This window comes from Macaca mulatta, chromosome 5 (genome assembly GCF_049350105.2).
Source record: "Macaca mulatta isolate MMU2019108-1 chromosome 5, T2T-MMU8v2.0, whole genome shotgun sequence".
In the NCBI taxonomy this organism is placed as follows: Eukaryota; Metazoa; Chordata; class Mammalia; order Primates; family Cercopithecidae; genus Macaca; species Macaca mulatta.
The window spans coordinates 153,279,806-153,307,300 of record NC_133410.1 but is presented as its reverse complement, the minus strand read 5'-3'; the positions used below and the strand labels follow the sequence as shown (position 1 = coordinate 153,307,300).

General features: G+C 36.8%; 1 protein-coding gene across 2 annotated transcripts in view; it reads right to left on the bottom strand.

Moving 5' to 3' along the window:
* HHIP (hedgehog interacting protein) overlaps window positions 1–27,495 on the bottom strand; it is a 99,494-nt gene that overhangs the window by 12,415 nt on the left and 59,584 nt on the right. For both annotated transcript variants that reach the window (NM_001257597.1, XM_015139273.3), the window contains 7 exon segments: window positions 13,778–13,859; window positions 17,479–17,609; window positions 18,561–18,684; window positions 20,826–20,947; window positions 24,610–24,753; window positions 25,954–26,127; window positions 26,534–26,685. In NM_001257597.1, coding sequence (NP_001244526.1) covers window positions 13,778–13,859; window positions 17,479–17,609; window positions 18,561–18,684; window positions 20,826–20,947; window positions 24,610–24,753; window positions 25,954–26,127; window positions 26,534–26,685 — 929 coding nt within the window.

Genomic DNA, 27,495 nt, shown 5'->3' with positions numbered 1-27,495 from the left:
ATGAAAAATTTGCAGGTACCTACTCTCACATACTTCCCCATGAGATGGTTTATGCCTAAACTGGTGAATCTAAAGAGATGGCATCATTTAGATCATGTATATAGGTGAACTTTGTTAAACAACAACTAGAAGATGTTGCCTGTTTGAGGCAAAGTATAGGAACACTGATTCACGGGCACTGGGGAAAGGAATGAGGACATGATAAATAGGAATCCGATACTGAAGGGCAATTCTTTCAGGGAGAGTGTCTGACCCTTGTTTCCCTGCTGATACTCCAGTTTGATGCTTTGACTATTTTTCACCAAACATTCAAACATATGGAAACTCAGATTAGGGAGAAGATTCTAATTTTTTTTTTTTCCCTAAGATTTGGTAAATGTCTGTCTACCTGCGGATGTAGTAATTATTTCCCACCTGGGCTTGTTTACTTTAATTTATATAAGACTGTGTAGCTGTAATATACAAACATTGTAATTCCCTCAAGTTTTATTTAAATACCAGGAGAATTTATCTTTTTTTGTTCTACATAGTTGATAAATAACATTCTGTACTTATTATATTAAATCAATCCTCTCTCTTTTAAACTGTTGCTCTATCAAGATTCCCTTAATATGAACATTTACATAAAAGATTGCTTGTCTCTTATAGGGTTCTCTTCAGGAATAGGCTGTTTACCTATTTTTTTCCCTTCTTCACTGAAGATTTTCTGAGGGCAGAAGCTACATACTCAATCCTCTTCAAGTCCAATCATTCACTTGGGCAAGTACTGAGCTCTTCAGGAGGATAAGACATAAATAGTACAGGGTCCTGAGCCTCACACAGACCACTGAGGATAAGACAAACAGGCATACACAAAAGTATAATGCAGTGTGATCTTTGCTATGATACAGGCACACATGAAGTATTATAGAAACACAGATGAGGAGGCAACTAGTTTAAGGGATGTTATAGAAAGATGACATACTACCATGTATTTTATCTTCTTCAAGTATTCATATTCATAGGAAATAGGAAAATTCTGTATAAGTCAGTCAATAAATGTTTATTAAATTAAATTAGGTCAGGTACAGTGGCTCATACCTGTAATCCCGGCACATTGGGAGGTCAAGGTGGGTGGATCACCTGAGGTCAGGAGTTCGAGACCAGCCTGGCCAATATGGTGAAACCCTGTCTCTACTAAAAATACAAAAATTAGCTGGGTGTCGTCATGGGTGCCTAATCCCAGCTACTCAGGAGGCTGAGGCAGGAGAATCACTTTAACCCAGGAGGCGGAGGTTGCCGTAAGCCAAGATCATGCCATTGCACTCCAGCCTGGGCAACAAGAGTGAAACTCCGTCTCAAAATAAATAAATAAAATAAAGAAATTAAATTGAATTTATATAGTAGCAACTTTCTCAAACACACTCTCTGAAATATGAACTCCATGAGGACAAATATTTTCTCTCATCTCTTGTGACTCCCCAGGACCTAGAAGAATGTGTTGCACATGGAAGATGGTTAATAAAAATCTGTTGAATGAATGAAATTAATGAGAATATGGAATTTTAAAAGGGTGTTTGCACCCTTTCTATGTTGTTGTGTAAAGACATCAGGAAAATATGGGCCATTCAGGGGAGGGATATCCTTAAAATCTAATTGCTATACTTTCATATCATAAACACAAAACCTTTGTTGTATTTCTCTCTATTGCTTAAATAAACTTGTCTTAAAGTTTTTTTCAAGGTACAGTTATACTCATTCTGAAAGATACATTTTGATAATAATTATAATCATAGTAAATAAACCGAAGGTTAAGAAGTCAAAGTCAGCATGAGATAAAGAGATAGGACTGTCTTCTCTCCCAGATGAGAATTAAGTCAACACATTAAAATTCAATTTTCTAATATATGGTAGCATCTGACAAAGATTTTTGGTGATTCCAACCATTTCCCTGCAATCACTTTTTGTAATGGTGACGTTCTCCCTTTTACTGAAAAGAACAAGGCCTCTTTACGTGGAATAAAGAGAAACAAAAAGGGAATAAACAGTACCTTTAAACTTTATTATTATTGTCATATTGAAATAGACCATCTTACATATACTTAAGTGCTACATATATACACCTAGATAGGACCTAAACAAAACTTTAGGGTATACATCTGTGATGCATTCACCCATTTTCATACTTATTTTTATTGCACTGGAAAATTGGGTGCTTTAATGTACAATCTAATACATTAGATTTAAATGTATTAAATTTGATTTAAATATATTAAATCTAATTTAATATATTTAAATGATTTAGAATCATTTAAATTGTTTCGTTCTTCTTTTAAACAACAACTCTTTAAACCTCTGGACCCTTCACTCTACTAAATGAAATCAGAGTAACTTTCAAAACAGAAAACTTACCCAAGAGGGTGTTTAGGCTTGTAGAAAAGAATATATCTAGCCTATTCGTTCAGCTATCCCCACAGCCCTTGAATTTAATTTAAATCTGAAAAACATATTTCCTAATCCCTTCACGCATGACAAATAATGAAACGCTAAAACTCTGGTGCGGAAAACTGTCCAACCTTCTTTAATGTATAAAGCACTGTTTTCAGAAATTTAAAAAATGTTCTTAGAAACCAACTTTGGCTTGCTTTGTGTAGTAGTATAAAGATTTGGATACTTTTTTGAAAAAAAGGAAGTTGAGAAGCATAAGTTATTTATAACACACATTATAGGTGATGACTTTCTGTGAATAGCTAAGACCAACAGTGAACGTCTTTGGGTAGTGGTATTATGAATGGTTTTCATTTCATGATATTTAATTTAGGGGATGAACAAATAAATCAGTACGTGGGAAGTCCTTTGATTCTGTGTGGAGGTACAAGGATAAATCCTGTCTGAGCAGGACCACCCTTCCAAATGAGCACTGCAGAAATCCCTTTTGTCTAACAAAAAGGAAAGGAGCTCATTCTGAAATTTTTGTGAGGTGTCTAGATTTTGAATTCATTTCATTGTAAAACAAGATATACAGATCAAGAGTAATACTTATGTGTGAAGTCCTGATAGAGGTATTAGAAGATGTACTAATTCTGTAGCCTCTCTTAGACAGCTTTATGTTTAAGGGTGGAAGGTGACATAAGAACTGTCTTACTTCTTTATCCATAGACACATTGGGACACATGGAAAAGGGCACCCTTGCAACTCTAACATTTAAAAAACTACTTTTCTTCCATGCTTTCTTTCATTCTCATGAGTTGGGAAAAACTGATAAGTCAAAATCCTCATTCCACAGAATGCAGAATCTCAGGCCATAACCCCAGATCTACTGATTTTGAATCTTTAACACAATGGTCAGGTGACTCACATGCATATTCAAGTTTGTGAGGCCTGTTTCTAATTTAGGTCCATTTCCCAGCCAGAGGAATCAACGTGGCCTTTAATTAGTATATTCAGGTGCTTCCAAGTACAGAATGCTCTGAAATCTTCCAACTGGGTGGAGTCTTTGCCTGAACAAGGAGACAGTCTTCGAATGCCACAGCAGATTCTATGGTTTAATGAATTTCCTCACGCTGTAAGCAATTTGATACACAATGATTATCCTTGACCACTCATCGTTTTTAAGCCAATACTCATCACTTTTCCCTAAAAAAGGGTAAGGAAGTGAAAAATTTCTCATGATGGGATAAATTTTTACTGTCTCCCATCTGTGGAGCTTTAGGCATAGGAATAAGTGCTAGTATAGTACTTGCTGTGTCATCTTTTTATTGCCTTTCTCAAAGGCAGTATACGAACTGATATTTTTCTTCTTTGCAATTGTCTTTAATCTGGCTGTTCACTGAATTTTTCCTGGTCATATTGGTGTTTCTTTCTTCAGTGTCAGTTTACTTATAAGGAGTAGAATGCTGTATTCTGAAGGATTTACCGCATGTTTTGAGACTATACATAGCCATTTTGTAGCAGCTTTAAAAACAATGCATTATACAAACTCAATTTTGCTGAGGAATCATATATTTATAATACAATCATATTTCAGGTAGAAGAACAGAGCCAATGGAATCTATTCCGGTGTAACCACGTAATATTGATCTCATTGGGACTTCATGGCAGTATTGACAGCAACATACATTTCCTAATGGTATTTTTCAAGTACTATTTGAAGTACAGCAAGAAATTAAATGTTTTAAGAGTTACTGCTTTCATTTTATTTTTAAGGAATACCTTCCTTGACATTATAGCATATGTAGGCTGCAGAAATATATGTTTTATATATTCTTAAATAACTCTGATACTAGAATAAAGAGGGAAAAAAAACCTTTGAATTCAAGGATAACTCTGAATTTATGTACTTTATAAATCATATTCAAATTTTTAATTCATACTAAATATTTCTAAAATTTGAGTTTAGGATGGATAAAGCTAATGTTCTGTATTATTTTCACATAGTGTCTAGAAATTTCTCTGTTCTGAAATGTCCTGAAAACAAGTGGGGCTTGGCATTGGCTGTCTTCTTTGTGACTAATATTCTCTTCATTTTGAGGATTTCTGCGATTTAAAAGTCTCATCCTCACATGATGAACTGACTTGCTCACTAATAAACAGTGTTACTTGGCTTTAATACCTAGGCAGTTTGAAACTGAGTTGGCACTAAACCTTTCAAAGGAGGCAAAAGCAGTAGTAATTTAGTGAATTGAGCCATAGGTTTGACTATCTACTGCTAATAAGATTGTTAGAAATTTCACAAACATCCATCTAATTTTCTTTTGTGGTTAAAGATGCAACCATAATAAAAGCAAATAATGAAACCACTTACATTTTTCATGTTTAACTTTATTCTCATGAGTGAGGGCCAACTTTGCAATTCTTAAATTTAAAAGATCAGAAAGTGTATGAAGCTATTAAGTGGCTTTCACACAGCTAGTTACAGAGAATTCTGCAACTCTTTCCTGGTTCAGTGTTCTTTCCACTGAACTGGCCCTCTTAGTTTAGGAAAAAAGGTAGCAACGTACCCACATTTCATTTCAGGTCCTATTAATCTCACTACACAAACATCACCACAGTGCACAAATATCTAAAAGGGTATGTGGATCTCCTGTATCAACTTTGGTTTATCAGCTTAACTCAATGCATATATTTCCATGGGAAAATCAGGACATGAAAAGTTGTGTAATATCTTACAGGAAAAACCTAGGAGAAAAGATTAATGAAACTAAATTCTAATGTTACGTGCTTTTAGATAGACAAGGTCCAGTTTTATCAAATTGCTATAGGTATTTGTGGCATTATATTTGCAATATCCTAGCTTTAGAAACTGATCAACTATAATATGAGCAGTGAATATAGAAAAAATAGGCATTTCTACTGTAATTCAATGTACATGTTCCTGAAAAATATTGTATTCCACAAAATGGCACTTAAAATAAGTGGGCTGTTATGGATTGCTTGTTTCCCTCCAAAATCACATGTTGATGCCCTAACCCCCAAAATGACAGCATTATGAGACGGGATCTTTGGGAAGAAGTGAGATTTAAATAAGGTCATGAAGATAGAGCCCCCATGATACGATTATTGCCATTATAAGAAGTGTCACCAGAGAGCTTGCTTTCTTTCTCTCTCCATCATATTAGGATACAGTGAGAAGGTGGCAATATGCAAACCAGAAACAGAGCCTTCACCAAGCATCCAACCATGCTGGCACCCTGCTCTTGGATTTCCTCCAGTATGGTCGGAAGTAAATGTCTGTTGTTTAAGCCACCTAGGTATTTTGTTATAACAGCCTAAGCTGACTAAGACAAGGGCTTATGGGAAGAATTGGTTTGGGGCAGACCCCTCAAGATCTGTGCAGCTTTGTAACTAAAGCAGTGATGAAAACAAAAGCTGGTACCTTGGAAGAAAGTTTGGGCAACCAAGCGAGCAGCTCAGAAGTAGCTGGAGGTCACTTCAGGAAAGATTAGAAACACACAAAACAAAATGATGATGGAAGTGGAACTCTGAAAAGAGGATGTGCACCCTGAAGAGAGCCATGGAAAGCTGTGGGATGCATCTTGAAAGGCGGAAACCCAGTGCAGGGACTTACTTTTCATTGACGGCTCAGTTGAGAAGGCTTTTTCTGCCTGTGCAACAGCTAGACTGAGGGCGTGTTCCTTTCCCCATAAATCTCATTACGTCTTGCTTGAAAAGCTACATAACTACTTTCATGTTATGCTGAGATTCTCTTTTGTACGTGAGCTTATTAGTGTTAAAGAAAGTCACACTGTAGCAGAACAGAAATGGAAAACCAAACAATGGTGGATTTTACCTACATCAATAACTTCTGGATCATCAATCTGGCAATTTATAATGTACAGTGTTATGGTACAGTATTTTTGTTTCAAAGTGTTTTACCTCAAATAATAATTTTTACATTTTAATAATATATGCAATCTCCTGGTTTAAAGTAAAAATAAACTCCTTAGGGGATGGGACCAACTTCTTATTCATTCTCTCCCTCTGTGGCACATAATTGAACACAGGAGACATACAAAAAATGCTTCTAATGAAATCAGGGCTACTCAAATCAGGAATCTTGGATTATATCTGTACTTACTCTGATATGGCACAAAAATAAAAACTAAATAATTAAGGTATAATAAAAAAGCCAATGCCATTGCTTCCTAATATAAAGGAAATACATTCTGTTCAGAATTTCATGTCCAAAATCAAGTTTTTAACTTAAATACTTAATTCATAAACCATAATTGATAAAAATGTTAGACACAACTATTGCTTATGTAACAATATAATCAGAGAAATTTTTTTGGATTTTATCTATTTTTATTGTGATGAAAACAGCCCAGGGGAATGACAACTAATATTAACAAATACAATAAATAGGCTGGGCACTGTGGTTCATGTCTGTAATCCTAGCACTTTGGGAGGCCAAGGTGGGCAGATCGCGTGAGGCCAGGAGTTTGAGACCAGCCTGGCCAATACGGCAAAACCCCATCTCTACAAAAAATACAAAAAATTAGCCGGGTTTGGTGGCGTGCACCTGTAATCCCAGCTACTTGGGAGGCTGAGGCAGGAGAATCGCTTGAACCCGGGAAGCAGAGATTTCAGTGAGCCGAGATTATGCCATTGCACTCCAGCCTGGGCATCAAGAGCAAAACTCCGTTTCAAACACACACACACGCCCACACACAGAGAATAAATAAATAACACTTGTATTACAACATCATTCAAAAGTTTTAAGAATGCAGTATTTTTCTTTTAGAAATCATCAAAAAATAAATTCTTAACTCCATTTCTCCACTTATAAAGCAATAGATCTACCAGTGTTTTAATTTCATATCATTCAAAGGTAGAAATTTAAGATTCACTAAATGCTTTAAAGGAGAAAAGAAATTTAAAACAAGTTTCTTTCCTATGAAAGAGCACAGGAATGTCAGTTCAAATTCTCTTTGAAGATGACTAGCCTGATAAATTTCCAAATTTTGATGTTCATATATCATTCATTCGTCACAATTGACAAAAATAAGTCATTTAAGTAACAATTTTTTTAACTCAACCAAAATGAATTAGTAACAAAGTGATGCTAAGATGCAGTTTTTTCTTTATAAGCTACATCTTCCTCTAGAAAGCATCTTTTCAAAAAATTTGCATGACTGTTTTAGACATATCTAATGCAACATTAAATCTGTCTTTATCTAAGGTACTGTAATATCTGATGATATACTACCTTACGATAAAAGTATAAGATATTCAAAAGGACTAATATCAGACTTGTAGCATTGTCCTACAAGAGACAGTGGTGGGCATGGCAGTGGTTGTGGCCGTGTTAATTGAAAAAGAAAATGCTTTTAGGAATTTTTGACTCAATATATAAGTTTCACTTTGAAGAATATATTCTTCATCATTCACATTCTCCATATTATATCTTTTTAAATGAATGCTAGTTTGAAGTGGCAATTCAGTCAAGTTTTCATAGCAATCTGTCCAATTACTAAAGAAGATGATATTCTAAGATTTGAAATTCATAGCTTAAGAGAGACTACTTAGAATAAAAGAGAGAATTTCTTTGAATGCTGTGGTCATATGTCACATTTCCAGGACATAGGAGATATATATATACACACACACAAGAAGACTGGTACATGTTCTCACTATAAATAATGATAAGTATGTAAGGTGACGGATATGCAAGTTAACTTGACTCTGTCATTTCACAACATTGATCAAAACATCATGTTGTACACCGTAAATATATGCAATTCCTATTTGTCAATTTTACCTTAAAGTTGGGGAAAAATTAAGAGTTTAGATTCATCTTTAATAGCTGTGGGAGACCAGTGAAGGGTTTCAAGTAGGGGAGAAATAGAAGTAGTTTTGCATTTTATAAATACAAATCTGTCAGCATTTGGAATAAAAGCATATGATGGATTTTAAAAACAAGACATAAACACTTTAAAATAACACGGTCACAGAAAGTTTTTTTCACAAATTATTATATAATAGTGCCTATTTATTTTGAAATAGGTGATGGCTCTACATAATATTGCATGTGTTACCTGTATGTTTCAGTATGTCTGTACACATGTACATGTATGCAAATCTTACTAAAGTGTGAATAAAATTTTAGTTATACTCAGGCTGCTACCATCTATTATGTATGCATGCTTATCCATTCATTAGAAGTTTCAACTTTGATCTTGCCCAATTCTTTTGTAGTATATCTCTAAAATTTCAGATGCTATATGGCAGCTTAGTAGGGATTTGTTAGTTGAAAAGGTATTGTGCACCACAACAGGAAATCTAGTATACTGAGAAAGAATATAATCAGACAGATACATGTATATTCATCTTTGGTTACTGGATACATAGAATAATGATGATAGCAAAAATGTGGAAAATGTTTCCTTGCCTCTTAGACTTCAAATCCACCATGCTGAATGGACTTTTATAGGGCATATACTTGTTCATGACCTCTAGTGTTAAGAAATTCTGTCATGTTTGAAAACTAGTCCCTAGTGGAGCCTGTATCCCTGTTAATAGCTGAAAGGTCAATGGAGCTGCTAAACAGTTTGTATTACTGTCAGGGTGGCCATGAAAACACCACCTGCTGCAAGAGGACTTGGCAGCTGGGTCAACAGGCACTGTGGGAATTTATCAACTTAGGGGGGCCACTTGCATAAAACTTTGACTGATGAATTGGGACTAGACTGGCTTATTGGGCTAAAGCTGCTCTATTATATATAACTTTCTTTGGGATGGCAGAGCTGCCTGCTGGCTCCCTGAGACATATGCAAAGGATAAACAGAACTGGTTTCCTCTTATGAAGTGATTTTTTTGAAAAAAACACTCTTTAGCATCCAGTCTAATAAGAAGTAGGATGAAGATATTAAGAAAACAATAAACAAAGGGCAGTAAGTGGGCCATGGGGGGAAGAAGAATGAGGGGCAGTTTTTGATATTGGTCACAGAGGAGATTGGGGATACAACATTTCTATAAAATGACCCCTCAAGCCTGGAATTTGCATTGTTAATTTATAGACTTATTAAGGGAATGGTCTGTGTGACTTGGTTGGGTAACAGATAAGTGATATGTTAAAATATAGCAAGAGTGGGTACATAGTAATTAAATCAACATGATGGAGAATAATTTTCCTTTACAAATTCCTAGAGAAATAAAGCCTGGAAAAGTTTCAAAAAAAGTCATTTGGTTTAAGTTCATCTGAAACAAAAATTAAAGAATATTTGTCAATACTATGAAAAAATTTGTGTTCTATAAAAATAAATCTTGGAAGTTACATAACTTTGTCGGAATTCTTTAATTTCCACCCCAGGAACATTTATGTACTTCTGAAAGGATTTAGCAAAGAGCGTCCACGATATAATTTGGACATTTGAACACTACGTATTGAGAGTTGTTTTTTTTTTTTTTTTGAAATGGAGTCTCGCCCTGTTGCCCAGTGCTGGAGTGCAGTGGCATGATCTCGGCTCACTGCAACTTCCACCTCCTGTATTCAAGTGATTCTCCTGCCTCAGCCTCCTGAGTAGCTGGGATTACAGGCATGCACCACCACGCCCAGCTAATTTTTGTATTTTTAGTACATAGAGGGTTTCACCATGTTGGCCAGGCTGGTCTTGAACTCCTGACCTCAAGTGATCCTCCCATCTTGGCCTCCCAAAGTGCTGGGATTACAGGCGTGAGCCACCATGCCTGGCTCTATTGAAGGTTATTAGAAGCTCCATAGATGTCTTTATTCCAATTTTGGAACTAAAGGAACCTTAAAAGTTGAGAGAACATCTGAAAATAATCCTGGAATGCCTGGAATAAACACACAAAAATTACTAAAGAATGTAATATGTTTAAAATATATTATTTAAACACCTTCACAGCCCTCTGTAGAATGCAGCAGGCACAGAAATATCATCTTCTACATATTTTTTGATGGACAAAGGGGCACAGTTTGGTGAAATAATCTATGCTGGGTGCTACACTAAGGAAGATTTAGAGACCAGACCAATTGACTCCCTGTCTGACCCAGATAGACTTGCTCCCAATCTTGACTAGTTTCAGATGGCACTACTAAGTGAAAGTAAAATTATTGCCAAGATTTTGTGTTCAGTTCATCTAAATCTGTTTTCTAGAACTGCTAGCTGAAGGAGCCCCCAGGCTAAGGCATACTGAATTCAGTACTAGAGACTTTTTTGGATCCTGTGAGTTGGCTGAGTAAACTGGGTGATTGGTGTTGATTTGACCTTAACTCTGCTCTGCCATAAGATGTGACTGTTCAGTCCCTGAAAGTATTCCAAGAGTGTGTACAATGTTCTAACATGGAGGCAAACTTAATTCCTTTTCTGTTTCCTTGGAAGTTGCTTTTTTTTTTTTTTTTAAGACAGAGTCTTACTCTGTCACCCAGGCTGGAGTGTAATGGCATGATCTCGGCTCACTGCAGCCTCCTCCTCCTGGGTTCAAGTGATTCTCCTGCCTCAGCCTACCGAGTAGCTGGGATTACAGGCACCCGCCACCATGCCAAGCTAATTTTTTGTGACTTTACTAGAGATGGAGTTTTTACCAGATTGGCCAGGCTGGTCTCAAACTCCTGACCTCAGGTGATTCACCCACCTCGGCCTCCCAAAGTGCTGGGATTACAGGCATGAGCCACCATGCCCGGCCCGGTGGAGTTTTTTCTTAACTCCTGAGTTCTAGGCATTGTCTTTTCTTTTCTTTTCTTTTTTTTTCATGCTAAACAATGGCATTTAATTTTTACAAGAGGATATCTCACCATCCTTTTCTGAGGTTTGAAACTTACGTAAATGATTATGTAGCTTACAGCTTTAGATCAAATTGTCCTTACAGACTGAGGTGGTAATACTAGAACCTTATCTGTTTTTGCCAAAATGATTTAAGAGATACTATACGTATAGTTTCCATGGTTTCTAAACTCCCTCATTGTGTGTTTGTGTGTGTGTGCATGCGCACATGTAGGAAAAAAATAGGAAAAACATAAATCCTATGGTAAGAATGTAACTTCTATGACATATAATACAGAAAATAAAAATTTCACAGTTTTCTGCTTTTCTCTTCTTGGGCCACAAATCAACTGATGTTTGAAAGTTATTCTGAAAACATTATTCTAGCAAGTCTGGGGGCTTTGGTACGAGAATACAATTAACCTAAGAGTTTAATTTGTGTGTTTGATTTTTGGTATAACAAAATGTGTCTATATATTGTTTTTTTAGTTGATAAGATTCTTTTTTAAAATTCAGCCTCAAAAATTTTAGAAAAACAATTCTGCCATAACACGGACATCCTGAATACCACTATGCTTGTAATTAGTTTGTTTCCAAAATAATCCTGTTCACACACTTAAGTGTCTGCTTATATAGAACTTCAACTCATCTAGGAAGAAATACAATAATAATAAACGTTGATGGCCAAATCAAAACAGCATGAGGCTCCCAACAAATGTTTATAAAAACATTTGTTTTCTTATAGTCAATTTAATTTTGAAATTTATGCTCATGTCTGTGTACAAGGACGGTTTCTTTGGGACTCTGCTACTTCCCCCACCTTCTGAAAAGCAAACACAAATCTTAACCCAGGCCCCCCACATGACATGACTCACCAGAAACAGGCACCATAATGAGAAGTCAGGCCTTCAGGTATGTCACTCTGAGACCACCCTACTAGAGAAGAACTAAGATCACAAAGCCAAGGTCCCTTATGGCAACCTTGGTAATTAGACACTAATAATAGACTGAAGGTGTAAAATTCACCTCCACTCAGCCACAGACTAAACAATCCAGATGAAGAGAGAAAGATTTTTGTGAGAAGGAGAGAGAATCCATTACAATGCTACCAGGTGCTTTGCAAAAACGTATAGACTTAGACAGTATAATAGAATAACAATGACTGTTTTGAAACTAATTGTATTATATCTGAGTGAAACTCCTACACCTCATTATGAATCTTCAGAATTTTGTGAATTAATGTTAGTTTGATTTTTATTCTTAAGGTTGCCAACTTCAACAATCCCCTAAGTGTCTGATTTTTTTTGTTGTTGTTGTTTATGTCTTTGCTTTTCTTATGGAAGACATTAATTTCACATTTGAGGGAAAAAAATTGCTGTAGTATATAGATAGGTATTTCTCTTACTGTGAAAGAAAATGTATACAGTCAAATAGAGAAGGGATGTTATCAACCTGTGATATGTGATATGTGATACTGCCCAGAGATCATTTAGAACTGGTTCTTCTTTTTGTTCTGCAAGATCCAATGTCAACCTACATTTCCCTCAGAAAAGCGTTTTGTCATATAAAAAAAGAGAAAATTTCAGAAAAACATACACAATTTACAATTTAAAAAGAATATTTTAAAATGCCCTTAGTAAACTTTTCAGAGTATTAGAATTAACTTTTTTGAAAAAGACTTGAATTGAAATTTGAAAATGGAGTCATGAAAATAATATAGAAGGAATCTGAAATTTGCAGCATGGTGTGGCTAAAGAGTAACAAGTCCGAGTGCTCAGCAACAGTCGTGTCTGTAAGGATCCTCAGGTTTCGTTATGATTAGCTGTTTCTAAATTGATGACTAATGTCTTTTCAACCACATATAATTTTAGCAGCTTCTGATAATTCAGGTTTGATCCATGAAATTAACAACTGACTAGTGATGATTCAAGATGATTGAAGTACATATGTATAAATGTTGTGATGCATGAGTGGGAAGGACCGGGGCGAGATAAACATATTCTTTAAAGGATTAAAACATTCAGATCTTTCTTTTGCTGAAGCAAATAACAAAACCCTACTTAAGTTTATATTTGTCTAGTTACCACAGTCTTCATGAGTGCTATGAGTTTTCAGATAGTTTCCAAATGAGGCTCAGATGTTGAACTGCCAGAGTAACTTACCTGTTTACTTAACAAAAATCATACTAAGCACCTGTCATGTCTGCCAGTATGTTTCTCATTTTCTTTACGATAAGGAGGGTTTATGGCTTCCAACACCAGAGCCTAAGCCACTGCCTCACATGTCAGGGCCCCTGTCTGGCTTTTAACTGAAGACTCTGATTCCATGAATATAATGTTGCTCTGTGATGACAGCAAGAACCACACGAATGAGCTTTTGAAGTTCTGCATAGTGGCATCAGTCATCATAGACAGGGGAAGAGGATCCTCTCAGGACAGTGCTAAGCATATGGAAGTGGCAGAAGTGTACATCTTGGCTGATTGCTAATTGTGACATTCCTATCATTAACTGAATGAACTAAAATAACTGGAAGAAGAAAATTATTGACTTAATGGGATAAAAAGAAATCTCACCTTTTGGGATCTACAATTTTGTAGAGTTTTCCATTGTGAGTCTGGGTCATACTTTTACTGCTTGATAAAATGTAAACTTCACCTGTTAAAGAAAGAAATAACAGTAAGCAAATTTATAGCAGTACAGGTCCTTACTCCCTATTGCCTGGCAGTTATTCTGTATGTAAATCTATCTCCATCTGTCCACAAGAAAATCACTTGCCTAAAGATCATGCAAGAGTCTCACATGTCTGCCTTTACAGTGCATCCAGAATTCCAGATTCCAGTCACTCCTTTCCATATCCCACTACTACTCCAGTGCAAGCAGATATTATTTCTCATCTAGATTATGGTAACAGCTGTCTAACTGAGCGCCCTGTTGCCACTCTTGTTCTTCTGTGTGTATTCTCAACGTACCAGCCACAGCGATTCTTTTCAAAAGAGTTAGATCATCTAAGTTGGATCACACTCCTTTGTTTCAATGCCCTGCAATAGCTTCTTATCTCATTCAGAGCAAAAGCAAATCCTGACAGTAGCACTTACTGCTATAACCTCATCTGCAACATTTTGCCCTCTTGTTCACTCTTCTCTAGCCTCACTGGCTTGTGGTTTCACACATGGGAGGCAAGTTCCCAACTCAGGCTCCTGTCTCAGGTTCTTGCTGTTCCAGGCCCCTATTACAGGCTCCATCTTCCTGTGAGTCTCCACTAGGTTCATCTTTTTCCCCCTCCTTCAAGGCTGTACTTAAATATCACCTTTCCTGACTGCACTTTAAAATCGCACCTTCCCCAACTCCCAACAAATTCCTCTTCACTACTAGATTTTTCTTCAAAGCATTTATCACCAATTTATATACAGTATTTTAAAAAATTTATTTTGATTTTCCCCCTCTTGTGCAACATAAATTTCATGACACTAGTTTAGACTTCTTGTCTTTTTCTCTTTTTTTTTGACAGAGTGTCGCTCCTCACCCAGGCTGGAATGCAGTGGCGTGATCTCGGCTCCCTGCAAGAGTTTACGCCATTCTCCTGCCTCAGCCTCCTGAGTAGCTGGGACTACAGGCACCCACCACCACGCCTGACTAATTTTTTTTTTTTTTTTTTTTGTATTTTTAGTACAGACGGGGTTTCATCGTGTTAGCCAGGGTGGTCTCGATCTCCTGAGCTTGTGATCCACCCGCCTTGGCCTCCCAAAGTGTTGGGATTACAGGCGTGAGCCATTGCGCCCAGCTGACTTTTTGTCTCGTTATCCACTGCTGCATCCCCAGCATCCAGAACAGAGCTTTGCACAGAGTAGGTGCTCAATAAATATTTGTTGAGTGACTATTAAATGGGCAAGTTTTATCTTGATTTATTTCTGTGCAAGATTGATACATGTTAGTTATCAAGTTGTTACCGTTAATTGATAATTTGAGGCCACATGAAATTGGGTTGTGCCTTCTTAATCTTTAGCTTTTTTGGAAGATATGAAAGTACATCGCAATGTGTTAAAATAAACACTGGGGGAGAGGGGAGAGAAAGACAGAGAGAGAGAGGAAGAGAGAGAGAGAGAGACACCATGATGCTCAGTCTCAACTCTCTAAACTCTAACTCTTGATGCTAGCTGTGTTCGTAATGATGAAATACAACAGATGGGGTACTCTTTTAGGAGAAAACCACCCCGTTTATCACCACCACTTCCATATAATTCTATGTGTTGAATTGATCATGTGAATAGAAAATTAGAAGCTGTATTTATAATTACACATTTACAAAGTTTAAAAATTTATATTTGGTCCTCCCTCATGAAATAATCCTTGATTTAGTCTATATTTCTCTTACTATTGTGCATTAAACACACCCTGCTAGTCTTCTACTTCTGAAAAAGATTTACACAGTTTGTACTAAAAACGTAGGCACAACAGAAAAAATAAAAATGAAAGTACAAAGCAAAGGAATGTAAGCAAAAGAATTAAAATTATTTTGTCAAATATTTTGTAGTTTACTTCATTTAATCCTCACAACAAATCCGTCCTGACTTTATAGTTAAAAAATACTATGCAAAGTCCCAGACTCTCAATACTTTTATTTCAAAAGGTGCAAAAACTTACTCACTTTCTTGTATGGTTCTTCAATTAAAGCTACGGAGTTTCACATTAAAATGTAATCCAGTGAAACTGTATTTATTTTAATTATGAGGTATATACAGGGTTGTAGCTTTTGGAGAGTCAGGATTATGTATTTTTATTTTTTAGTTCTGCTCCTAAATAGTATTAAGTGGACACAGACATTTGGGATGGTTTACCTAATGGTGGTGATGTTAACATGAGTGATGATGAATCATTTGTAGCAAGGTCTGGGAAAATCAGAATTATTCAGTCACAACATCTAAACATTCATCTCTAACTCAGACACAGACCATTCTTTGTGCTATCTCGGCTCACTGCAACCTCCACCTCTAGGGTTCAAGCGATTCTCCTGCCTCAGCCTCCCAAGTAACTGTGATTACAGGGGCCTGCCACTATACCCAGCTGATTTTTTGTAGTTTTTGTAGAGATGGGGTTGCACCATGTTGGCCAGGCTGGTCTCGGACTCCCAACGTCAGATGATCCACCTGCCTCGGCCTCCCAAATTGCTGGGATTACAGGCGAAAGCCACGATGCCTGGCCTCATTCTTTTACTTTTGAAATCATTGTTTGCCAGTGAAATTAAAATTACATTACAGAGGATGTGAGTGAGGAAAAGTATCTTTCTGGTTCCTTTGAGTGGGGTAAGGGAATGTTAAGGAAAATTTTTAAATTGCTTTCAGTACTGGAACAAGAAAAGAATAGACTGGATTCTCTTCTTTGAATTGTTATGTTCCTGTGGCTCTGAAACGTATCTTATGTGTTTCAACAGTCTTGTCTGAGTCCCTTATTATTCTAAGTAAAGGGCATGAAACTATTTCTGATGAAGTCTCCATTTGATGTAAAAAAATCCAAATCCGAAGTTTTAGAGAAAATATTCTGATTTACATAAGAAACATACATTCTTCTTTATGCCTAGAAATTTATCTCTGAGGCTAAAGGAGCATAGTAGTTATGGTTTGTTTGAATATTATTTTTTAAAGGGAGTCACTATGAAACTACATTTATCTCTGTAATTTGAATTAGTAGAGAGTAAAATATTTACTCACTGATGAATCATATTTCAATTTCAACTTCTTTTTTGCTTTTTAAGCTGCATACATTTTGATAAACATGCCAAGAAATACATTATATGTTATACCATAGACTGTCCCATGAGAACATAATTTCTATTCTATTGGAAAGAAGATCTGTACTCAGATCATCTTGCTCAAATTTCATGCCCCCATGGGCAAAAAGAAAAAAGAAAAAAGAAATAGCAGATAAGGCAAGTTTCAGATTCCAACAAAACTTTTTTATTTATTCCAAGAGACATGGATAAATGGAAAGGTTTTTAGATAGAGAATATATACAAATTACTCAGATGTATAATCAAACATATCATTAAACATTTAAAAAATTATCTCTTCAGGACTAAAAAATTATTTTTCCTGCCTCCCATTTTTCTGCCTTATATTTTAGTATTTCTAGTGTGAAAATAAAATATAAAGGCCCTCAGGGAAAAGTTACTGGTAGAGAATATGTAACTGGACCATCTTAATCTTTGCTGTAGATTACATTTCCAACAAGTAGAGGATAAGATTGCTATATTTATGCTTCATGGCAGATTGTACAGTACCTAGTTCATCTTCTCCAAATCCCAAGATGTGACCGGAAAAGTAGCCTCTACAGGACCCACTAGTGCCGAGACAGAGTGGTTTTTCTTGCCATTGCTTTGTCACAGGACTTTGCTGGAGAGTTAAGAAATTCCTACAACAAAACATAACATAAACCTACAATGAATACATACTTTTGTTTAATGATGACAATAAAATGTCTCAAATAAAATTCATAACAAACAATTGCTTTGCCATAGACCTGGCTTCTAAAGGGGAAAATAATAAAGCCCATAATGTGTGTGAGTACTGTGAAATTCCCATATGTGGAGAAAGTACTGAAAGATAGGATTTTGTTTGGAGGGGGCACTAAAAGTACCTGAGTATGAGAAAAGCCCTCCCCTTCATCCAGAGAATGATATTTCCTCGCCAGGACTAGAATCCATGCTGTGCTATTAATCAGAGAGAGGGACAGGGGAAGAGCATGGGGTCAGTACATTTTTCTAGTTCCTTGTAGCGACCGAGAATATCAGCTCTGCCATATGCCTGAATGCCAGTGACTTAGGAAACAAGATTCTTAATTTGGATTTTGTCACAAGAGTTTCTTACAATTATCCACAATGTGACCTTGAAAATTGAGACTAAAATTTAATTTTGTATTATTCCTACTTATAGAGACAAATTATATTAACTTGCTTAAAGTCCTGAAAATGTGGCAAAACCAAAAATCTTGAGCCTTCCAGTATAATTAAAAAAATATTTATGTGGCAAGTAAAATAATAGTTTTCAAATTATTTATTGTCATGGTAAATTTATGTTGAGGATGAAGGGAAGAGCCCAAATAATATGAAAAGTCCATCTGAAGACTTCTGTGCACTTAAAAATTATTTTATGAAATTTATCACGCCTGTTGAGAGAGCATCTTTTTGGAAGTTCTTCAATTAAACCACTATATATATGGAACTAACAGTAAATACTATTTATGTGTAATCCCCATCTGATGCACAAAAAGAGACAATCATTTGAATATTTTGTGGCAGTTTGCCAAATTATTAATGGATATGTCATTTGATATATCATACTGTTGTGGTATCAGCAAACCTACCCATTACGATCTCCAAACACATAGCTTCCATACAGTCTTTCTGACTGGCAGCCCCGGTATACAAATCCACCAACCAAAGGACCATTACTGAACGGCTTGAATTCTAAAAGCGATGGCTCACTTTCTGGAAAGAAACATAGAATTAGATCAAATGAAACATATTTTCTTAATGTAAAAGGAATGTACACCAAACAACAATTACTACAGTGATTTAACTCTGAAATGTGTTCTATGATACACCAAAGGCTTTCTTGCTAGGGATATTTAATGAAAGCAGTCTTTGCTAAATAATATCAACATTAAAAGACCTCCATGTACAGCTAAATGAAATGAGCATGCTCTGCAAATGCCTGCTGTTGTAATTTTCAAGACATACCAAGTTTTCAATGAAATTAGAATCTGGATATTTTGGGACTCATGATTATTTACTTTAGAACCAAAATACTTTAAAAAAACGTTTAAGGCTTTACATACTAAGTTTTTTGTAGAAATGCTTCCACATATATTGAGTAAATTGAGACAGACCTCTGTCAAAAGATATAAAATGTTTAAAAGCCTACACTTTAATGAAAATAAAAACATAGTACAGAAAAGGTCTTTAAACATGCATTTATTCTATATGTGAAAATGTTGTAACTTAGTCAAGTAATATCTTCATTAAAATATTTTAATGTTCTGTTCATAGAGTTGTGTGGATAACAAAGTCTATTTCAATAACTCCTGATTACATGTGTATAGTCTTGTGCCTCTGTCTTTCTGTTCAGGCCATTACATACTTGGATATCTGCATGCTAATTGTAATGGAAAAGCTCTAAAGCTACTTGCAAACTAATCTGAAAATTACCCTTTATGTATTTAATATCAAATAAGTCATTATCAACAGATTTTATCAAAGGCTTTTGTGGAAAGATAGTAATTTTAATGACCTCTTCCCCTCCCTTGTGATTATGGTGTATACGATACTACAAAAAAGTAGAAAAGATAAGAGAAATTTTAAATAATGAGCACACTGAGAGGTAGCATAATTGAACAATTAAGGTCACAGACTCTTGAGTTAGGCTGCTCAGATTCAAATCCAGACTCTGCCACTTTGTATTGTGTGACAATTAATCTTTCTGTGCCTCAGTTTCCTCATTTGTACAATGTGGCCAATGATAGTGCCTATCACATAGAGTTGTTCTGTAAAGGAAATGAATATAAAGTGCTTACTATAGGGTCTGGCATGTAGTAAGCACTGTAGATGTGTTTTAAAATAAATAAATGTAGTGCTGTTAATATTGTAACCAATTTTAGCTTAACCTCAATTAATGTGACTGTAGAATTTTGTTTAACCTACAAATATAGCCAAAATTCCATCGAGCTAGTGACTCATTAGTTTTTTTTTTTTTTTCTCAAATCACATTACTCTTTGGTTTGGCTTTTAAAAGATGCGCGTGCTCACACACACACACACACCCCTAAAAAAAGTAAAATAACTGAATACCACATGAACTAACACAGCTGCTTCATTCCTGGTGTTAAACAAATATCTGTATTGAATGAGTAAATAGAAAAAGCAATCAATTTAATAATCTTAATCTACTGTGCTTCCTGAATCATAATAATGGTTGATATATTGCTTCCTTCAAATGGAATAAATACTAAAATATTGAAAAAACTAAGTGTTTTGAACTTTATTATTATCCAACTTTATATTTTTACATGTTCTCTCTAAATATTCAAGTAATCATGTTATTAAAAATACTGCTTAAATGTCCCATTCCCATGACTTGTTTTTGCAAGTTGATTACTTTGTTTTCTCTAAGATAAACATTTTTTTAAAAAAATTACATTCTTATTTGAATCACTTACAATTTTCCTAATGCTGAGACAGGCATGTTGGATATTGAGAAATGTCTTACTTTTAACACTTTTCTCTGTATATAAGATGTTAAGACAAGCTGCTCTCCCCTATTGAATAGAAGTTATTCATCTTGATTCTCTGATGAGCAAAATATAAGCTGCTAACTTTTGAAGGACTGTTAAATGTTTTGGACCTACTGAGAACCTTTCAATCCATGGTAATTAACCAGATGGAACCCTCAGGGCTTGTAAGAGTCAGTGGAGCTTTAAAAAGTGAGCAATTTACTCCCTCATGATTGTTAGGCCAGTGTTTTTATGCTTTCCCAAATGCTCATTTTTCAGAAATCCTTTTTTCTTCAATTACTAAATATACTAAAACAAAACTCGAACTAAAGCAAAATCAGCAAATTCTGCTCTACATACCATAATCTTTCCCCTTTATAATCTGTAAGATTCTGGCTGATGATCTGTTTTTTCCATTGGAGTCTGAACAAAGTATCGTTAAATTGATGTTTATATCAGTGGGATGTCGATCCACAGCACATCTGCATAACAAGAGGGGATGCACATTAATTCCTACCGTGATCTTTTCCAAGCTCACACTGGAGGTTCCTGACATAGGAAGGAGCCCTTTGTGGACTGGCAAGAATCTTATGAGCAATTTAGTTTGGATCTTCTAGAAAGCACTGAAGGAAGTAGTCCAGCGTGTTTGCTTACTTGGTTGAAGCTTAATCTCTGGAATATATTTCCTAATTTTTCTTGTTATGATTTATAATTTCTTATGTTACAAATGTGCACACTGTCTTAAAACAAATGTTAGTCTGTTCTTAAGGAATATCACATGTATAATACACTGATAAAGTATTGTGAATAAGAACCAGTGTCACCATCCAGGAACAGAAAACCAAACACCGCATGTTCTCACTCATAAGTGGGAGTTGAACAATGAGAACACATGGACATAGGGAGGGAAGCATCACACACTGGGGCCTGTTGCAGGGTGGGGTGCAAGGGGACAAAAAGCATTGGGACAAATACCTAATGCATGTGGGGCTTAAAATCCAGATAACGGGTTGATAGGTGCAGCAAACCACCATGGCACATGTAAACCTATGTAACAAACCTGCATGTTCAGCATGCATATCCCAGAATTTAAAGTAAAATAACATAAAAAAAAAAAAAACAGTGTCACTGTCAACTCATCTCTGTGCCACACAATACAGTACTAGTTATAATACTAATTTTGAGTTTCTTATATAAATTTGCTGCATTCTAAAACTTAGGCTGCTCTAACACAGGAAAACATGTGCTCTAATTCCGGGAATATAGTAAGGCTGGTCCCTACAAAAGTCGAAGTCTTTACGTTGACTCTGTTTTCATGTTTTCCATTCCTAATCTGGGGGCCAGAGTATCTCTGTGACTTAAGCCACTGACAGGAAGCTCCATAAGAGAAGGCAGAACTTGCAACTTCATTACTATCTTCCTGTTATCTGGTTCAAAGCCAGGAATATAAGAGGGGCTCAAGGTTTGTGGAATATTTCAATCACTGAGGGACTGGGTATGAGCAGCTTGGGTTGGGGGAAGAATAAAGTTGTATAATACAATTTTTGAAGTTATCAAAAGTGTGGAAAACAGGCTTGCATTGTTTTTAGGTTTCTCAACCTTGGCACTGCTGACATTTTGGGCCAGGTAATTTTTTGTCTGGGGAGGCTGTGCTGCCAACTGTAGGGTGTTTAGCAGCATCTCTGGCTTCTACACACGAAATGCCAGTAGCATCACTCCCTCGCCCTCCACCACACCCTAATTGTGAAAACCAAAAATGTTTCCAGACATTGCCAAATGTCCCCTGGGGGTAAAATTATCCCATTGAGAATCACTGTTCTAGGCCAACAAAATATATTAATTACTTAAAAACAAAATCAAACCATTAGAGCTAATAAAGAAATTTAAAAAATAAGATACAAAAATGAGAGTTGGTGCTGGTTCTTAAGAGACAGAAGAGTCATGTAGCAATTATAAAAAAAAAAAACAAACAACAAAACATAAACTCTTGGCTCCAGATGATCTCATTCATGACAGGGAAACCATAAGCCTGACCTGCCAAAGATGGGTTAGTTGTTCTGTGGCAACAGTCCCTTTATTGTCCTCTCTAGTTCAATGATTCACAGAAGACAATGCCTGGCAGGGATCATGATAGAGTCATGCTGTGACTTAAGGTGGAACTAAATCCACAGCGGGGAGAACATTTTCCTCTATTACCTTTCTTTGAAGATGGAGAAACTATGAGAAAAAGAGGTTTGACTTGTTTCCAACAAGAAACAACAAATCTGGAAAGTAGGCCAGATGGAGTTGCTGGGGGCTTGGAGCTATGGCTCTGGCTGAATACCAGGTCCACTAAGAACTGCTTGACCGTTGTAACCTTCAGTTTCTTATGTGAAAAAGCGCCCTGCCAGTGGCACTCTCTGGGTGATACTATAATGGTGTCATTATATGACTATAATGTCATTATCTATTTGTCTAAACCTACAGAATGCACAACACCAAGAGTGAACCCTAATGTAAACCATGGGCCCTGGGTGATTATCACGTGTCAGTGTCAGTTCATCGACTATAACAAATGTTTCTCTATGCGGGATGATAATAATGGGAGAGACTATGTATGTGTGGAGGTAAGGGTAATATAAAAATGTCTATACCTTTATCTCAATTTTGCTGCACATCTACCACTGTCCTGAAAACTAGTCTATTAATAAAAGGGGAGTGGGAGAAGTGGGGCTGATGGTGAGCCTTGCTGAGAAGCAGAGAGGAGATGAAGTACACAACATACTTAGTTCAGCACCCTGCAGCAAAGTGCTTAACAAAAGTTTGCTTTATTTTTAGCCAATGATTAATTTAGTTTTCTTTCTACTTTATTAAATCGTCTTCTGCTTAGAATACTCTTGGAGGGAAGTGGAATATAAACACCAACTTCTCCTTCAGCCCTCTGCCACCAGAGGTGGGGAGGCCCCGCAGCACAGGCATCTTGCCACACATCTGGTCTGTAAAGCACCTCGTCCCATGTTTTTGCACTGAGGTTCAGGACCCCCAGGAAGGTCGTGAGAAAGCTCCAGTGGGATTGTGGTGACTCAGGCTGCCTGACTTCAAAGTGTTGCTTTGTGGTGGTATCTGTGAGTTCTGAGCTCTAGGAATGGAATGTGACAGTTTCCTCCACATCCTGAACCCACCTTAAGTATTCCCTGTCGCACAGATTTTAAGATCTGCTGAGATGCCAAAAAGGAAATGAACTGTAGACTTGGGTTTGATGGAGGGGAGATGAAGGGCATGAGGGATTATAAAAATAAAAAGTTTGAGAAATATTCACCTTGCACATAGTGAACACTCAATAAACATTAAATGGTAATAATAACTTACCTAGTAAATGAATGGATGTGGCTAGATATCCCTGAGTAGGAATAATAGATCATAGACTGGATGAAGCTTTTGTTACTGAATTGCTGTATTATACTTCATAGCATTTTTACAAGATGTACCCCAAATTTCTCACTCTACATACTTTTTAGTTATCTTTTGTTTTGGTTCATTATAGTACCAACAGTTAATATGGAGTCCTTTAGTATTTGCAATGTTTTCAAAGTGAAATAAAAGTTAATATTTTGCTCAACTCCTTGCAAATTAACACTGCAGCATCATATTTTAAGTGAAGCTATGATAATAAGAATTGCAATTTATTTAAAACTTACCAGGGGTCAGACACACTATTTGGTACTTTACTTACAGATTTTTATTTAATCATTGCAAGGCAGTTATTATCACTCTCATGTAATATATAAAGAACTTAAGATTCAGTGGGATTTAAGGAGACAGATCAAAAAGTGTATCTCTCTAAACTGTTCAGATTAAAGTCTTGGTCATTACACTAGTCCAATAGTGTTTATCTGATAATAACCTCTCCACATTTTAAGGTGAATTTTTCTACATGAATTTGTCCTTTTCCTTGTCTAATCTGCCTTCTCAATCTGCTTCTCACAATAATAGAAGCCAGAGTGCTAAATACGCACTTGAGTAAGGACCCGTTGTGATTTCAGAGGCACGGCCTTAGATACCATCTTTGGCTGCTCTGTGATGGTATATGCTCTATGCTGTATTTTCCTGGTTCCCGGATCCCCGGCTGGCTTTAAAGCCAGGAAGAAGACAGACGTATTCTCACCTGCCTGGATCGTGGAGCCCATGAGCAAATACTTCAGGGGGCTGGTTGGTGCTGTTGAAGTGTGGGTTGCTCCTTGGTATGGAATAAGGCACGTTGCACATGTCTGTGTCCACATCCAGCCGTAGCACTGAGCCTGTGAAATCACTGAGAAATTGGGGGACAGAATATGTGTTTTACATTTTCATTATATATCTCACCTATATTAAATATGGTGAGGTTGTTCTATTGATGAAAGAATCATCCCCTTAGTTGAAATAAAATATTAAAGTGGCTGGATGCAGTGGCTCACGTCTGTAATCCCAGCACTTTGGGAAGCCAAGGTGAGAGGATTGTTTGATGCCAAGAGTTCAAGGCTAGCCTGGCGACATAGCGAGACTCCATCTCTACAATTTTTTTTTTTTTTTTTTTTTGATGGAGTCTCGCTCTGTCACCCAGGCTGGAGTACAGTGGCGTGGTCTCGGCTCACTGCAAGCTCTGCCTCCCGGGTTCACGCTATTCTCCTGCCTCAGCCTCCCGAGTAGCTGGGACTACAGGCGCCCGCCACATCGCCTGGCTAATTTTTTGTATTTTTAGTAGAGACGGGGTTTCACCTCGTTAGCCAGGATGGTCTCGATCTCCTGACCTCGTGATCCACCCACCTCGGCCTCCCAAAGTGCTGCGATTATAGGCGTGAGCCATCGCGCCTGGCCTACAGAAAATTTTAAAATGAGCCAGATGTGGTGGCATGCGGCCAGGAGGATCTCTTGAGCCCAGGGGTTTGAAGCCACGGTGAGCCATGATGGCACCGCTACATGCTGGCCTGAGCAACAGAGTGAGACTTTGTCTGAATAAATAAATGAGTAATTAAATAAAATAAATTCCTTATTGTGGAAAATGAAACCAGACAAGCAACTGAACCAAGACACAGTGTGATGGTGGCTGAGGACTGTGGCATCAGTAGTACCCTGCTTTTTTTTTTTTTTTTTTTTCTGTCTCTGTTCTCTTAATTTTTGTCAGCCTACATCTATGTATTCTATATTCCCCAAGCAGCTTCGCTGGGCGATCTTAGCCCATTACGCAGTGTTAGGAGGTAGTACGGTTGTACAGGGCCACTGCTTTTCAGTGCTGTGCGTAGCAGAGGCAGCCCTGGAGCAGAGAACTACACAAGAGTAACTCTTTTCATGACAAACAAAAGATCACATAGCATATCAGTGAATTCCTCTCCATTTCATAAATGCAGACACTGACGACAAAAGTTAAGTATTTAAACAAGGTGACCTTTCAAAGATACCGGTGCCCACCTTTTCTCCTGGCACTTAAACCATTTTAACCTTGACAGGAACCCATTTGTGATCAGTCTTTTACCTTAACCCATCCATTTCTTCCATATCATCCAGTGTAATCATCCCATCACCGAGAATGATGTACAAAAAGCCGTCGGGACCAAAAAGCAGTTGTCCTCCCAGATGCTTTCTGTGGAGTTCTGCAACTTCAAGAAAGACTCTGGCTGTTCTCAAATCAACTTGGTGTGGATTTTTTCTACATTGTGGGAAGAAAACAATACCATGACTGTTAAAAGATTTAAGGTGAGTCCATCAGAAAGTAAATAGTGTATAAATGAAAAAACAAACTCCTGGCACATAGTAAATAAGGAAATATATATTTGAAATGGAGCTAATAGAAATTGCTGAAAAATCACATTATTTTCCAAGTTTCAGAAGTAGCCTTTAAGTTGAGAGATAATTGAGGAAAAATGTCAAAACCATTGTTGTTCTCAATTTCTCTTAAAGACACATAGGGGGTTTTCAGTAAGATGGAGATAATGATTTAATTATTGCCACCTTATTTGGCTACTTGTTTGCAACTTCTAAATAAAAAAACTTATGAAAAACTTATGAGAAAATAAGATGAAAAATGTCTATGCTTTGATGCCTTTTAGTGATACCTGGATACTGTGTATTCCACAACCCTAAGAATGTGGTCATGAGGCCCGATAGCCCACCGTTCTTGGTTGGTGGTATAAGACACATACAACTTTCCATTTTTCTTGTAATTGGGATGGAATGCGAGGCTTAGCAGTCCTCTTTCATCTCCTCCCTGCAGTCAAATGAAAAACACAAAGAATTGTAAAGTTAATTATGTTCTTTATTGTGTTTCAACTGGAACCCCAAAAGAGTCTCTTTCTTTCCTTTGGATAATCTTTGCCCAACCTCCTTTCTTTTCTTCCTTGCCTACTGCACAAAAAAGGATTATAAAGCATTTCACTTTGTGGAACTCTTTAAGGGTTAGAACAAGACAATTGTCTTGTGTGGTTATCTATGCGCAAGAGTCTTACACCACTTTTGTCAAGTGATTTGTGTATGTAATCTTGGGACGCCGGGAAGACAAGTTTAAGTGCTGTGAAGAATTCTTTCCTGGGTTACTAGGTTGCTTGTAGTTCATAGAAGACAAATAAAAAGGTTCATAATCAACAGTCACTTCTAATCCAAGTCTCCAAAACCTAAAACACAGTGTGGGCTGCCAACTCCCACTGTCTTGGCAATATGTTTAGAAAACAGTTAAATTGCTTGTGTAATATGTAAACCTTTGCTTTACCCTGGAGGCATCTACATCAGTTGTCACAACGATGGTGGTCTGTTCATCATAGCTAGGTAATAGGCAGCCTTGCCTATCTATCTATAAATGAGGCAGTTTTACATGAATCCCTTCGCTGTATAAGGTTTTTCTTTACAGAAGGATGAAGCAGCGGGAGGAGGCCTAAAGGCCACGGCTGGGGAAGGAGTGGGAGAAATGCTAGGGAGGAAAGGGGACACTAGGAAATTAAAGAAAAATCCCAAACAACTTTCCTGTGTTATTATACGAATGTCAAGGATTGTATACATTAGGCATGCCAAATGCTATAACAAT